This window comes from Felis catus, chromosome B1 (assembly GCF_018350175.1).
Source record: "Felis catus isolate Fca126 chromosome B1, F.catus_Fca126_mat1.0, whole genome shotgun sequence".
In the NCBI taxonomy this organism is placed as follows: Eukaryota; Metazoa; Chordata; class Mammalia; order Carnivora; family Felidae; genus Felis; species Felis catus.
The window spans coordinates 59,614,250-59,631,232 of NC_058371.1; the positions used below are offsets into that span (position 1 = coordinate 59,614,250).

The 16,983-nt window shown below is 41.4% G+C and overlaps 1 protein-coding gene across 7 annotated transcripts in view; it reads right to left on the minus strand.

The window, feature by feature from the left end:
• PALLD (palladin, cytoskeletal associated protein) overlaps positions 1–16,983 on the minus strand; it is a 408,455-nt gene that overhangs the window by 199,221 nt on the left and 192,251 nt on the right. For all 7 annotated transcript variants that reach the window (XM_045055693.1, XM_045055692.1, XM_023252685.2 and 4 more), the window contains 2 exons: positions 3,387–3,506; positions 828–1,170 (listed from right to left, as the gene is read on the minus strand). In XM_045055693.1, the coding sequence (XP_044911628.1) occupies positions 828–1,170; positions 3,387–3,506 (463 nt within the window). The remainder of the gene's footprint in view (positions 1–827; positions 1,171–3,386; positions 3,507–16,983) is intronic.

The window sequence follows — 16,983 nt, forward strand, 5'->3', positions numbered from 1 at the left end:
CACAGAATATATGTACATTTTATAGGACTCTGACATTTCCAATGACCCCTATCGGGGCAGTAATTCAAGGTCTGTTACGCTATGATAGAACCTATTGAGTTAATTGATTTCTGCCTCTCTCTGACATTGTAATGGCTCCATTCATAACAACTCTCTGCTTGTGTGTGCCAACGGAAACAGCTCATGTCAGATTTATCATGCTAAGAAAATAATGGATATCCAATATGAAGATGGTATTCACAGAAATACGCAGCGCTATGGAATCCCAAAGCCAAGTAGGTTGCGTTGTGAGGGGCACTCTTCTTCCTGACGAGCCTGGTTATCTCTGGTTTTGTTCCCTTCCCCAGGTTCTGCACACTGAATTTCCATCCTGAGCTTTCAGTCTTCCCAGGCCTATCTCTATCCGATTTCCTTACTGATTCTTATATTTAAAACATTTGGAAGTGTTTTTAATAGAGAGCTCAAAGTAGGTCTCCTTTCCCATCCCCTTTGGGGAGTGGCTACATCCTTGCTATACATTGGAAGGCCAGGCCATGGACCGATATTTTCACAGCTGAAACCAGTTATAGCTTTTAGCAAAAGGTAGATTTGACCAAGCATCTCACTTACCTTCCTTATTTTTAGGTATCTTTTGTATTACTGAAGGACATCCCTCCCAACCCCTACACCCCCGCACTTGTTAGCAAGGTCACATCAGCCAGGGACAGCTTGCCTGCAGAAAAGGCAACTTGCCACATAGTTGAGTCCAGGCAAAAAGTTTTCCCTGGCCAGAAAGGCAATTTAGCAGGGGTATGGAAAGTATTATAAAACCATGCAGAAATACTCACAGTTTGGGTTTGGCAAGCAGAGGTGGTGGCTCCTTAGTGGGTGAAAGGAGGACAGCTGGTGTTGGCAGAGATTTATTACTGTTAGCTTTGCCGTTAATCAGTCCATTTACTCCATGGCTGGGATGGACTCCGTTCGTCTCCCTCTCAGCAGAACTGAACTGCATTTGAAGGGCTGCCATGCTAAGTCCTAATTCCGGGCTGTTCACCTGCTGGATCTCGGATGGCTTCTTTGAAGCCAACTCAAAGGAACTTGTCTCCAAGATGGGAGGGGGAGGTGGAAAGTGTTGGAAGTGATCGCTGTTGGATTCTCCCACTGAGTCATAGTTGCAGTTTTCAGCATTGGCTAAGGAAGGGGAAAGAGAGGAAAAAAAATAATAAGATATTACAGTTCAACTGTTATTTTTGAGCTATCATAGACTACCTGAGCATCCCTTGCGCCCCGTTAAGTTGTTTAAACAGTGGGAGATCTGCTCTGCTTCTATGGTACAGAAGCAAAGCCAGCTGGAGGACCTGGTTCTTCCAAACTGGTTTTCAGGGACTGTTAACCTGTTTCATTTCCTGACTGGGGCCACAAGTGGGGAGACCAGCTACCAACTCATTATTAACAAGTTTCAAACAGGATTAAAGACAGAAGTTGGTAAAAAAAAAATGACAATACAAACAACGTCAATTAAAGACAGAAGTTGGTAAAAAAAAATGACAATACAAATAACGTCAATGAATAATGCTTTGTTTGCTCACATTTCCGTGCGGATCTGCACGAACACGCCACCCATTAGCTCAAACTATAATGGCTTTATGTGGTACATGATGGATACGCATTTTATTTAAATCTAAGGAAAGTAAAACTCTGAGTTAAAGTAAAATGTCTTATGATCGCATCATGTTTTTCCAATTCAGATAACTGCCACAGCTGTAATTCAGTACAAAAGAAACTTACTTGTTAACTCTCAACAGACAGAAAGCATCTTGTGATAAGATCATGTCATCCTTGGATTCCCCACCTTGCCCAGAGCCCAGCAGAGCTCCAGGAATGGACTCAAAAGGTTTACTGAGGTCAACTGAACACTCAAAACTATTTGTTGATTATGTTCGGCTCCCAGATTTACCCCAGGTGAAAATGGGAAATACCGCATGCCAATTTTTGCCACATAAGATGCTTAGAGCCCAGAGTTTTGGCCACATTGCTGGGAAACTGCTATGCCCATCTGACGGGACAGTCTTCAAGCCAGCTCTGCAACAAACCCTGCGGGCCTCCCTGCTCTGCAGCTCCAATCACGGCACTGGTGTTTCTGTTGCCCATTTAAAGTACCGATTCCTATCGACTCCATCACCAATCCAGTGAACTTGACATTTCTTAATGAGACGAGGAAGCATTTACAACTTCCATTTTAATATCCTTAAGCCAGTCTTGTTTGTGCCTCTGCTGCCACCTAGCACCAACTTCTTACTCTTCCAGAGAGATCCAAGTGCAGTTCCATTGTTCTCCCCAAGACGATCTCATGCAGCTACAACCTGTTTCTTGGTTCCCTACTGTATGTACTACGTGCCAGGCTTGGCCAAAGCACGATTTTAAAAGCTACTGTAAAATAAATAACAGAAATGAGGCAATAAAAGCAAGCTAAAGTGGGGCACCTGGGTGGCTCAGTTGGTTAAGCGCCCGATTTCGGCTCAGGTCATAATCTCGCAGTTTGTGAATTTGAGCCCTGCGTCGGGCTCTGTGCTGACAGCTCAGAGCCTGGAGCCTGCTTTGGATTCTGTGTCTCCCCCTCTCTCTGCCCCTCCCATGACCATGCTCTGTCCCCGTTTCTCAACAATAAATACATGTTAAAAAAAATTAAAAAAAAAGCAAACTAAAGTGAAGCTACTTACTAATAGCAGAAAGTAATCAAGTAAAGTTCTAAGAAAATAAAGGAAAAAGCCGTTTCATGTTATCTTTGCTAGTGGTACACTTCTGAGTTTTAAAAAATATCCAAGCAGTTCTGCGTATTGGTTTCAACAGTATAATATACCACTTCAGTTTTTCATATCAGAGTTATAGCCCACTTTCAATGATAATTTGATTTCTAAGATCTTTATGGCTTCTCCGGGTTACATTAGGTTTATCTTGTATTACCTTTTCAGAAGTTTCAATCGAGGCTTAAATAAGGATTTGTTTGTATAAGTACCGGCTCTGCAGTTGGAACTGCTGACAGCAGTGACCGCGCCTCTGATGCAGGGGTGGCCTTCTGATGTCAGCATGATTCTAGGTTGTATGCGGATGTTTGGAAACCAGATCCATTGTTTCCAAGACCAAGTTGCATGACTGAGAAAACAGCCCCATGTGTGTTCAGTTGCTGCACTGTCATTATCTTTTTGTTCTTCATCTCCATGTCTACGCCCTCTCCCCACAAAGCCTTTGTTTCCTGACCAGACGTTGGTTTGTCAGGATAACTCCTGGAGTGGCAGCAGGCATTCCTAAAGGCTGAGCTCTCCTCTGGGGTAGTTCTTCCTGCTGTGGTGAGCCACACACTAAATGCCAGGGAGCAGAACCCAGTTGATCTCTTACTGCTCACATACCTGAGGTGACAATCAGCTGGGCAGTACTGGTTACTGAGCCGTAATCATTTCTTGCGGAGCACGTAAAGACCCCTGCATCTTCAGGGAAAGTCTCAGCGATAACCAGGGTACAGATCTCCTCTGGAAGTGAAAAGAACAGAAGAACTCATCAGAGTGAAACCATGAAGTCACCTTGAAGAAGTCGGACACCCTGCCTTTCTAAAACAAACAAATCAGGCAACAATTGGCGTAGAATCTCTTTACCTACTATTCACAATAGAATCTCTACATTTAATTTAGCAGTTCAGTGTAGCGGCAAAAACTTTGCCGTCAGACCTGCGCTTTGTGATTTTTGGACAAGAGCAGTCTTGGTTTCCTCACCTATAAATTGGGGATAATGTATACCTAACGGGGTATCTGTGAAGATGAAAGGAGATGTCTGCAACGTGTGTATCTCTGCACTTGGCTCGCGAGAGATGCTCAGTAGATTCCGGCTCCATTCTCCTCCAGCTAGTTTGGTTCAGTATGTGTGGAAGCTCTTTCAACTACAACGCAGCTGCCTTTTACATCTGCTCAACCGAAAAGCAGTTAGTGGGGAAAATCAACCTTCTCTGAAATGCTGACAATGGGGGAGTGGGGGCGGAGAACAAAATATGTAAATGTTGGGCCTACAGACAACTACTTTGGAAGCTACCATTACACAGTGTGGCAGTCTTGCACTTGTAGAGCGTGAAAAGCCCAGACTCTGGAACCAGCTGTCAGGGCTTGGATAAGGGTCTTGCTGTATCTTGCCTCTGTGACTGTGGTCAACGTTCCTGAACGTCAACATTCTTTCTGTAAATTGGAGGAGAAAATAACAGAACCTACCTATAGGGTATTAATCATGCCTCATAAAATTAAGAAGCATTAAGCATCACAGGGTTACTGTGGGTAATGATGACCATGACCGTGACAACAGCTGATGGTTACACAGCCCTCATCAGGCACCAGGTAGTTATCAGCACTGAAAATAGATTTAGACTTAAGCCTTTTGTCAACCTTACAATTTAGATTTATTATAAGCCCATTTATTGATAGGAAACTAAAGCACAATAAGGCAAATTGGTTTGCCCAAATTGGTTTATGAGTGGCAAAATTAGAAATCAAGCCCAGTCAAGTTCCAGACTCCACACTCCCACCAACCACCTATTCCTGTGACAGGCTATACGTTGCACTTAGGCCACTGCCTGGCACATGGTAAATGCTTGTTGCCAGTACATATTCCCTCCCAGTTAGCATTAGAAAGAAGCTATATCTAGAATGTATTAACTAATTTCAAGTTGAATACTTATCTATACTTTACCAGTAAAATAAAGATTATATTGGCAAATGTTAAGAGAATTGATATTTTTCTGATTCCCACACTCTATCGATTATTCCCATATTATGTAGGTAGGGTAAGACTTTGTAGACTTTCTAGAAAAATGGCTGCAATTAACCTCCTCTCTGCATCTACGCCCCTTTGTAATGTGACTTGGCAAGCCCTTCCATCACGTGCACCATCTAGTTGCCCTAACCCTTGAATTCCAGCTGGCCTTGTGAGTTGCTTTAACCTAGAATGCAGTGGAAGTGATATCGTTGGTCAGTTCTGAGCCAAAGCCTCAAGGGACCTTGGTCATCCCGCTCCATCTCTTGGAGCTCTACTGAAGTCCCAGGTGAGTAAGACTATGCTGGTATGCTGGAGGAAGAGCTACAAAGAGCAGAGGTAAGCCATTTCAACAGGTACCATCCTAACCTAACTCCTTCCCAGCCAACCTGGAAGCTGACCACAGCCGGAGCAAGTTAGTCCAACTGAGGTTGGCTGAGCCTGGTGCAGACCACAGAACTGCCCAGCTGAGGCCAAGCCAAATGGCTGACTCCCAAAATTATGAACTAAATGAATAGTTGCTGCTTTAAGCCACTCACTTAGGGGATGCTGTCCTGGGGAGCAATAGCTAACTGATGTAAATGGAGAAGAGAAAATATTTCTCTTCCAACCTCCTTTTCTGACAGCCCACAAGGGCAAACTTTTGAGACTTGTAGAATAATGTACCTTCTTTCAACTATCAGTAATAAAAACTAGCAAATTTGTCTCAAAGCAGATTTTGTGTTTTAAACACTGGAAGAAAAAGTGCTAACTGCAGGTTAAAAGGGCTACCTTACAATAAAAACATTTTTACCTATTAAAAGGATCTTTAAGGATCTTATTTTTAAAACACAAATAAAAGTAATAAATGTAGGGGCACCGGGTGGCTCAGTCGGTTAAGCATCCGACTCTTGATTTTGGCTCAGGTAATGATCTCACCATTGTGGGATGGAGCCCCACCTGGGGTTCTGTGGTAGGTGTGGAGCCTGCATAAGATTTTCTCTCTCCCTCTCAGTCTGCACTTACCCCACTTGCTTGCACTCTCTCTCTCAAAAAATACTTAAAAAAGTAATAAATGTAAAATAAAACAAAGTATAAAATGAAAAAGACTTCCTTTATATTCCATTCATGAATTCCATTCATTAACTTTATTCAATTATATCTTGCCTTCTTAATAATGTCACTTTGTTTCAAATGGAATTATTTTCTTTTTGAGAGGGTGGTATCTCTTAAGACTTCCTGTGTTAAAAATAGTGAAAAATACTGGTTAATTAAAAACTCAGCTCTGGGGGCGCCTGGGTGGCGCAGTCGGTTAAGCGTCCCACTTCAGCCAGGTCACGATCTCGCGGTCCGTGAGTTCGAGCCCCGCATCGGGCTCTGGGCTGATGGCTCGGAGCCTGGAGCCTGTTTCCGATTCTGTGTCTCCCTCTCTCTCTGCCCCTCCCCCGTTCATGCTCTGTCTCTCTCTGTCCCAAAAATAAATAAACGTTGAAAAAAAAAAAAAACTCAGCTCTGGTGTTTCCACAAGTAACTGGGATACTTTTGGCAGGCAATATAACGTGATCACACTGGGTTATACTGCAGCAAGCAGTTTTATATATGCCAACATTGGGCCTGAGATGACTTAAGACAAGATGACTTTGATAACTCATTTCATGTCTCACCTCTGAGTGACACACATTTTTGAAATTTTGCAATCAAAATAGACTTTAAGAGGCACATTTGGTGCGCCCAGTACAAATGTAGATTTAAACAGAGAACACCATAGAATCTTCTGGCTTTCCCAGTATTTACCTTGGTGGAAAAAAAAGCCAACTGGGCTCAATAATAGCAAACTATTCAGTTCCAATTGCTGTAGTGTTGATAATGGCACAAGAAAAATTCATTCAAATTCTGAACCTAGGTAATATACTATGTTTTATCATTTCAATAATGTATTTCCATAAATCGTGCTCAAATTATGACCGCATCTCATAAAACAGGAGTTGTGGTGTAATGGGTTGGGTAGGTATGAAGTCAGGCATGCTCACCTCTGCTCACCTTTGTCTCAATCAGTGTAAAAGGTTCCCTGTCTCAGGATGCATCTTGGAAACTGGAAAAACACCATGAATACATGGTGGAACTATGAAATGCAACGTATATTTCAAGTATTTTGATATTTTTAAATCAGCAATTTTTATTTAAAAAGATGAAAAACTAAAAAAAATAAATGACAACTATGAAACTGGCAGGGCTCTGCATTACTCTGGTTTAGCTTAGACCTTACATCTGGCCTTTGATACACAAAGATCTAGATATAATTATTATTTAAATTCAACTGCATGTCTTAGCTCCTCAATAAGATCAGGCTATTGCAACGGGGAGGAAGGAGGGCTATTTATAAGGTTGGGTGCAGATTATTAATTTTTTGAATGTTGAATCATGATGCGGTTTCCCAAACCTGTTAGATAAGAATCACCTGGGAGGCTTGTTAAACATGTTGATTACCTAACCCTCTCTTCTCCCCTAGAGATTCTGATGCAGTATACTTGAGGTGGGGCCAAGGATTTAAAACACAAAAAGACACTTTGCAGTTTATCTTCAGAAAAGTATGGAAAACTTTGCCCTCAAAAATGGATTTCACACATTTTTTTTATTGCAACCCACAGAGGGGGGGAAATACATTTTGTACCTAACCCAGTCCCATGCATACATACACGTGTATAACGTAAACGTTTCTCAAAACAATATTGAAGATTATATGAAGTGTACCTGACTATTTTCTTTAAAATAACGGTGGTTGTCCTCTGCTTTCATGGGTCACAATCAGCAGCTTAAAAAACATGCTCTATAGGACCTAGCACAGCTCCTGGCTCAATAAACACCAATAAATTCTGACAGAGGTGTCTGGCACATTAAAAAAAGGGGGGGGGGGAGGTGGCTTCAGGTAAAGGTTTGAGAAATATGGATACATGTGAAGTGCACAATTATTACTTGATTAAAAAGTTCACTGAATAGAAGAAAAACAAGAGAATAAGAGAAACCATGAGGTAATCCTGTGGGGTTTTTGTTTTTTTTTACTGTACTGTACACAACTGTTGGCCTTCCAATTGAAAAGGAAGATAGAGGGGCATCTGGGTGGCTCAGTCGGTCGAGTGTCTGACTTTGGCTCAGGTCATGACCTCACGGTTGGTGGGTTCGAGCCCCGCGTCGGGCTCTGTGCTGACAGCTCAGAGCCTGGAACCTGCTTTGTATTCTGTGTCTCCCTCTCTCTGTGCTCTCCTCCACTCACTCTCTTTCTCTCTCAAAAATAAACATTAAAAAATTAAAAAAGAAAAGAAAAGGAAGATAGAAAGTGTGGAAATAATTCAAGTTGGAGCTTCATATAAGAGTAATCATTTGGAAAGTGAGATATATCTAGAAAGGTACAAGGGATAGGAAATTTTTTAAAAAATTTTTAAGCTTTATTTATCTTTGAGAGAGAGACAGAGAGACAGAGGGAATGTGAGTGGGGGAGAAACAGAGAGAGACACAGAATCTGAAGCAGGCTCCAGGCTCTGAGCCCTTAGCACAGAGCCCGATGTGGGGCACAAACCCACGAACTGTGAGATCATGACCTGAGCCGAAGTTGGATACTTAACTGACTGAGCCACCCAGGCGCCCTGGGATAGGAAATTTTATAACTAAATACACAGGGTTACAGAATGAGTTAAAAGTATACTTAAACAGAAAGAAAAAAAATATACTTAACCAAAGAAGGGAAAACAGGATATTAGTACCATAAGGGATTTTGGAGTTGTCTAGCCCAAATCTCTCATTTCTTCAGGTGAGTTCTAAAGTGATTTTCTCAAGGTCATGGTTAATTAACATTAAAGTCAAAATGCGGAAGACTGTCATCCTGCCTCCCATGAGCAAGCTTTTTTTTTCCCCCCCTCAGAGGACAAAGCCTCTCTAGTTGTTCTGCATTTTTTCCTAGTTCAGGGCACAAGGAACTCCATGTAAAATGAGGTAAGGAAAGATTTAAGATAGGAAACAAGGAGTTTTCTGAATCTGAAAATTTTAATTACTCTCACTACCCAAATAATTCAATAAGAAATTCATCTGCACAAGGAGATGTGCTGTGTGTCTTCAATGATAAATTGGAATAGGATATAAGACCAGTCAAAGGGCTTGTAATGTGGACATTCTGGCATCAGAAGAAAAACAGCCTAATCTTTTGAGATTTGAGGGAAAAAAACCCTCATATACTGGCAGCCCTCTGAGAGATGGGCTTACGGCACAGGTAGGTCACCTCTGTCCCCTGTAGCAGATGCTGCTGGAAGCCATGAAGCCTTCCCAGCTTTCAGCTGCACCGAGGTGCATCCTGCCCAGGGAGCCACTGCCTCAGTCCTGCACTATCTCCCCAGTGTTTGGCGTTCTCCGGAAAGGTCTTCTCTCAACCTTGGATTATTCATACCTAGAAAGATGGAGTTTCTGGAGACACTTGGAGAAACTTCCATCACCAGTTCATGCCTGAGAATGCCTTAACTGTAAACATAGACATAATTCTGTGCCTTGAAACCTACGTTCAGAAACAGGATAAAATCTTATCTAGCAGGGATGATGTAAAGTGGTTTTGGAGTTGATGATCTTGCCAATTTTAAAGTTCCTTATGCTACCTATGATTTTGTGATTTTTAGTTATGCCATTAAAAAAACACCCTGACCTACTATATAATTACCCCTTCTAAACCATAGGGCACTTTTGCGAATGAAATTTTATCATCACCCCATCCTTCCATGACTCTGGGGACAGATTACAAATCCTCAATGTGGTCACAGAACCCTAAATGACCAGGCTGCTGCTTACTTGCCAGGTTCCTTTTGTGCCTCTCTCCTTCCTTCATTCTGAGCTTCGTGCACTCTGGCTCTCCCCGCAAAGCCACATTTCTTTCTGTCTCTAAGCCCTCAGCCTGATGCTTCCACCTAAACATGATTTTCTCAGAGGAGTCTTTTTTGATTGGAGTTGGTCAGATCCACCATCTATATTGTAATTTTTGGATGGCAAACTCTCCTGGGAGACAGCTCTCACACCTATAAGTAATTTTTTGTGAAATTAGCGTGTTCATTTCTGGTACCTTGACTACAGCCCCTGTGAACATGGAAAGCATTTGGTCTGTTGGCATGTTGTCAGCATCTCTCTGTGAATATTTTTGAATAAATGTATGAATGAAATTTAGTTCCCAGGAAAAAAGTAAACATTTGCTTTACAAAAAGACTGTTTCACATTTGACTGAATAAAACTCATTGTATGCGAGTTTCCAGGAATACTTCCATTGCATAAACGTATAGTCACGTACAGATTGACTAAACTTCTAGATAAGGCTACAACCTCACTGAACACCACCACCACCACAGAAGGACAATCATTGGGATGTTCCTCTAGTGATCTTCACACACTGCTATGTCTCAGTGACTTGTACTAGATAAAATTTTAGTCAAATGCCCCAGAGCTTGTTTAGCTTTTCTGCTCTTGGAAAATCTCGCCCCAAAGTGACACTAGGCTCACATCTTGTTCAGAGAAAGTAAGCATCATGGCTTGTATGGTTCTGACACGACCAAAATGAAGAAAGCCATGAGGAAATGAGATGAGCTAGGCTGTAATATTGCATTTTCATCTGGAAGCATCTTATTTGAACAAAGTCCTTTAAGACATCTGTAAAATACATTCTGGTCAGAAATGGAAGTCAAGAGATGACTGTTTATCTCCAACAAAGGTGGTTAGAGGCTTTGAAAAACTGTTCATTTTCAAAAATGGAAAAATTTTAAATTACCAGTAGCTCTATGATCCATTTTAATCCATTTTTCTTAGATGAAAGGTTTTGATTGGATGGCATGTGATAAATTACTAAATTGGAAACTTTTACTGGTGATAAATTTTTTTTTATAGTTAGCTAAAAATTACTTAATCATGTAAATATCTCTCAGAACTCAACCATGAGTTTCATTCAAATTTTTGGACGTACTTAACACTTTGTTAAATACAAATAACTTTGTTTGCCAAACCTTATAAAATGATGAGGCAGCAAGGATAACATTACTTATGTCCTTTGGGTGATAAGGGGACATTTTCATAAAATGCCTTCTTTCATAGCTTCCCCGCCAGCCTTTGGAGTCCAGCCTAACCAAAAAGAAATCCAGGGGCACCTGGGTGGCTCAGTCGGTTAAGCGGCCGACTTCAGCTCAGGTCATGATCTCGCGGTCCGTGGGTTCGAGCCCTGCGTCGGGCTCTGTGCTGACAGCTCAGAGCCTGGAGCTTGTTTCAGATTCTGTGTCTCCCTCTCTCTGACCCTCCCCCATTCATGCTCTGTCTCTCTCTGTCTCAAAAGTAAATAAACATTAAAAAAAATAAAAAAAAAAAAGAAATCCGGCTTTTACCTTCCAAACCCCAAAGTGGGTTTATTTAACACAACTGATAAAAACGAGTCTGGGTTAAAATCAACAAGATGAGATTCAGTGCTGGTAAACGTAATGTTTGCATAAATTTTCATAAAGGATTTTTTTTTTGCAATTGCAAACTGTATCATATATAGAGGATATTTTAAATGCACGGTTTAAGGAATAACAATAAAATGAACCCCTGTGTACCCATCAAGTCTAAGAAATAAAATATTACTAATACTTTAGAAATGCCCCCATGCCCTCCCCAATTGAATCCTCCCCCTTCTTTTGAGATCATCCGTCCTTTGATTAGGTTTCTTGTATTTGTATCCTTCAAAAAATGTGTTTGGTTTTTAAAAATTGAGTCCTAACCACAAGTCTTACTGTGCAAAGAAAAGGCAAACTTGTCAGAAAAAGTTTATAGGAACTATCTTGGGGTGTAAACTGGCTTCAACCTCCCCATGATGTTTACAAAAACCACCACAGGAGTAATCGGCAGACAAGTAATCCTGAATGAGTCCTGGGAACCTTAAGGCTTACCTCCATGAGGAAGTCTGGTGGGGCTAAGTGTGGGCAGGAACTGGACAGCCAGCACGAACAGCTGGGGAAGTAAGTGTCCCCATGCTTTCTGTTTTTAAGTTCAACGTGGCCAACTTCCAAATCTCAGCACCAGAACAAGTGAGAACGGTGGCGGAAGGGAGGATGAAATGAATGCTCTTAGCTGAACCGGGAGGCTGTGCAGGGAGGGGAGAGCACAACAGGCCTGCCACCCTGCCATTCTGTCATCAGGGTAAAGGAGGAAGCAGTGGCGATGAGCTCTTAGTGCTGAAAACTTCAGTGTGTCTGTCTCTTGTATCCCACAACTCCAATCTGGACCAATCCATTCCTGACGCCCAGCTGTCACCCTCCTGCAGGGCTCCCTTTGGCTCTCATCTGCACTTGATGGCCTGCTTCCCATCCACCACATCTTCCTCTTTCTAGGGGAGTTCTCTTGCTGGGTAGAACACATCCCACCTGAAGAGTTGTGGAGGAAAACCTCCGAGACCTTGCAAGTCTGGAAACTCTTGACTGTATCTTCACAAAGAATTGAAGGTATGGCAGGGTATAGGATTCTAAGTTTGAGGTAATTTTACTTCAGAATTTTGAAGGTTTTGCTTTATTGTCTCTTCATGCCTAGCATGACTACTAAGAAGTCTGAAGCCATTCTATCTTGTTTTATGTGCCTTCATGTTTTTTCCCCTGGACACTGGCAGAATCTTCTCCTTGTCCTGGATATTCTGAATTTCATGATGCACGCTGCTGTGAAGTTATCTTCATCCACTGTTCACACAGTGAGTCCTTTCAATCTGGGAACAGTTACCTTCAGTTCAGGGAATTAAAAAAATATTTCATTGATAATCTCGTCCCCTTATTTGTCCTCTCCTCTGGGATTCCAATATATAGGTGTAGTCTACTTAAGCAGGTTCTCTAGTGTATCTACTCTTCTTACCTTTGCTCTTACAGTCCTTTGCTGTCTTTATGCCCTACTTTGTGAAACATTTCCTCAACTTTTATTTCTGCTACCAGCTTTCCATTCCAAGAGCTTTTTTCTGAATGTTCCTCCCCTCTTCTTAAAGCATTTTCAATTTCACTTTTTGGATGCGCTGATTTTCTTATCTGAGAAGAGGGTTGGGTTTTTACATTTTCTTCTCTCTGCAAGTCTGTTTTATTCAAGTTGCTTTCCAGGGAAGATGCTTCTTTTCTTCTAGATCATCCATGATGCAGGTTTCTTCAGAGGGCTTTTCTCTCTTTTTGTTGACATGGTTCTGAGTTGATTAGATGCTCAGAGGAAGGCAGAGGAGCTTGCCCACTCTGGCCTTCCCAGTATGGTGATCTAGATGGCCTCTTTGTTGGAAAAACTCCCATATCACACATATGGATTTTTTGTTTCTCTTGAGATGTTCAGATTGCCCAGAAAGGAGTCCTTTAGGTTCTGTCTGGAAAGGAAAGGCTCACAGGCCAGCATTCTAGAAGGTCAGTGCAGAAGATGACTGGGAGTAAGATCGTGGAGAATTTAGAATTCTAAGAGTCACTCAGTTTCCTTTTTGATGCACTCTCAAATGTGTCTCTCTCCCAAAAGATTAAGCCAAACTTTCTTGGTCCACGGGATCCTAAGTGTCTCAGTAATAGTTTTTTTTTTTTTTTATGATGCTCCTAAGCCAAAATATATACCTTCATTTGTTACGTAGTTATTTTGAAAGAATATAGTAAGTACTTAGGTCTTAACAAGTTAGTTACTATTTGAAAAAACACATATAAGTTGAAAGAAAAATATTATTTTATTCTTAAATAACCACAATTACTAACTAATGAATGCATGCATCTGTTGGGTACTGCAGAACTCTTGAGATCAGATGGGACACAGCCAGCCTCATTTCATGTTCCACATTGATTTTCACGTGGCACTTACTTGTTTAGCACATGTACACATCAAAAACGCAGTTTCACATAGATATGATGTCATAGAAAAGAATATGGAGTGACCTCATGTTGAAACCCTGAACTGTTTCAAGCTAATAGCTGTGTCTATCAAATGCTGAGTATCATTGTACTTGCATTAAAATTTTCAAACATTACAGTACCTCTGTCAATCTGTGTGGTGCCCCAGGGCACCTCGTCACACAGTTTGAGAATCACAGGTTTCACACAATCCACTTTTGTTTAAACTTTGTTTAACCTTTAAGCTCTTAACTATGTATAATCTACTGGGATCTCAAACATCCTTACCATTGCTGTCCTACAACTCAGCACCTTAGTACATCTAACAAGTATAATTAACTTCACATTCTGAATCACAGAATCAAAACATGGATTCTATTATAGAAGACCTAAGATGATGGGTGGCATTTGGTTAGCAGATATTTATACTGAAAGTACAAGGCATCATATTTTTATAAGTGTAACTTCCCAGCCAGCAAGACACGGGATTTTTAATTTCGCATACCACCAGATAATGCTATAGAAGTAACTCAATACAGTTTGTGGCTACGTCCAGACAGCTGAGTAAGGGCCTGAGTATTAACAGCTGTCAAATGAGTGTTCTGTGCCCTCCACACCACCTCCACCCCAGACTAGTCTTTGAAGGATTCAATCAGTATAAAGTCAGAATGTCAAGGGAAGAGGCCAGAGCAGGTAACATGACAAACGGATGTTGGTCTTAAGTAAGCTGACTAGCTATTAATTCACAAAACAGTCTGAAAAGATTTGTGATGCAAGCCGACTTCTGTCTAGACAGAGAAGGGAGTGTAAAACACATTAGACAGATACAACACAGTAGTGACAAGAAAAACCTGTTTCAGTCTCTCAAATGCATTAGGAGAGAATCTGGTGGTTCCTTTTTTTATCTGAATATCTAATCCCTAATGGGGCTATATCTAGGTACTAGTGAATTTCATTTCTATAGCTCTAACGCATGATTTTAAAAGGGAAGAAGCATAAAGAGATAAAAAGAATGAAGTAGGGAAAAGCAGAGAGGAAAAGAGAGATTGAGCACCAACTAGGGAGGGGAGAGCAAGAGTGAATGTGTCAGAGGACTGGAGAGTAGGAAGAGAGGGTAATAAAACCCAAATGCTCAGATATGTTCCTGAATTTCAAAGACTATTTATGTTTTAGCATTTGGAAAACATCACTGGCCTAGTCCTATAAAATTTATCTCTTTCCTCAGATGTACTGTAGTCATGTCTGTTTTTCTGCTTTCCACTTAACAGTGGCTAAAAAACGGCGATCAGGGAAGTCAGTTCCTGCATCCACTTTATACAGTTGAATATTCAGTGGCCTAATGGACAGCCAATCAGGTCATTTAAGGAAAGTAAGCAGTTCAAAATATCTTTTGGGTTTTTTTCCCCCAACAATGTCGATGGTCAACTTTAAGCTCAGGGCAAGGAAAACAATTGGCGACTAGTAAAAGAATCAGAATCATACTTAGTTTTGTCAGGCGTGCCAAAATACTGTTTAAATACAAATTATATTTTAACATTTGCTTGTTCTGAAGTTCTCATAGCAGCAGCTCACAGAAGCAGTCCACTTGAATTCATTTGTTTAAAGGGTTTTTTTTTGTTTAAAAAATATGATCAAAGGGGCGCCTGGGTGGCGCAGTCGGTTAAGCGTCCGACTTCAGCCAGGTCACGATCTCGCGGTCCGTGGGTTCGAGCCCCGCGTCAGGCTCTGGGATAATGGCTCAGAGCCTGGAGCCTGTTTCCGATTCTGTGTCTCCCTCTCTCTCTGCCCCTCCCCCGTTCACGCTTTGTCTCTCTCTGTCCCAAAAATAAATAAAAAACGTTGAAAAAAAATTAAATAAAAAATACGATCATGAATTTTATTTGACACTACATGCCTATTGTAGATTCCCTGATGGCGAGCATTTTAATGCTCTGGCATAAAAGAGAAATGAGCAATTCTAGTAATGTAATAAATATAATTGTGGAGAAGTTATCGGTTCAGGGAAAACTAGCTGTGTGTGTGTGTGTGTGTGTGTGTGTGTGTGTGTGTGTGTGTGTGTGTGTGTGTTTTAATGTTTATTTTGAGAGAGAGAAGGGGGTAAGGGCAGAGACAGCAGGGGAAGGGCAGGGAGAAAAAGAGAAACCCAAGCAGGCTCCAGGTGGTCAGCACAGAGCCAGATGCAAGGCTTGAACTCATGAGCCTTGAGATCATGACCTGAGCCAAAATCAAGAGTCAGACACTTAACCAACTGAGCCACCAATACCACACGGGTTTTGTTTTTAATAGCTCCTGACTGTATACAAGTTTTTTTTCTTTTCTATTATTTTTTTAATGTTTATTTACTTTTGAGAGAGAGAGAGAGAGAAAGAATGAACGAAAGAATGAAAAAGCAAGAGAGGGGAAGAGAGAGAGAGGGAGTCACAGACTCCAAAGCAGGCTTGAAGCTCTGAGCTGTCTGCCCAAAGGCCAGTGCAGGGCTCGAATCCACGGACCATAAGATCATGACCTGAACCGAAGTTGGATGTTTAACCAACTGAGCCACCCAGACACCCCTTTTTTCTTATGTTGACATATTTCTGTACCAAGATATATTTGTTCTCAGCAAATTCTATTATTGTACTTAGAATGGAAGAGTCCCTTTTCTTTTTTCTTTTCTTTTCTTTTTTCTTTCTCTTTCCTTCCTTCCTTCCTTCCTTCCTTCCTTCCTTCCTTCCTTCCTTCCTTCCTTCCTTCCTTCCTGAGAGAGAGAGAGGGACATTGTGAGAAGGGGAGGGGGAGGGGGAGGGGGAGGGGGAGAGGGAGAGAGACAGTCTTAAGCAGGCTCAATCCCACGACTCTGGGATCATGACCTGAGCCAAAATCAAGACTTGGACACTCAACAACTGCACCACCCAGGCACCCCTGTTTTCTTAAATGCTTCCAGATCTAACTAAAGGGGGAAAAATAAGAAAATTCAGTGAACATGAAAGGAGAAACTTATATTGCTAGGATATGCAGTTTAAAAGGAAGTTCCCCTCATTATCTTGCTCTTTTCTTCATGATTTTGCCATGTTAAAAAGGCACCGATGTATGTCGAGAGGTCATTTTATCCACGAAGCTGAGAACTAATTTTATTAAATAATCATGATCAAATCATGATTGTGCTAGAAGCAAAACAGAAAATCATAATTGAAAAAGAGTTCGTAGTTTGAGGGATAAAACGGAAGAGGATGGAAAAGGGGGGGGTGGTAACAGGCATTTCTGTTCTCCCTCCACACCCAAATTTATTCCTTCTTAGCCAATATATTGAGTATTTTCAATTTCCAAATACATATGTACTCAGAAACTAAACTATGCAGCTTCTAACCAGTGTTACGAG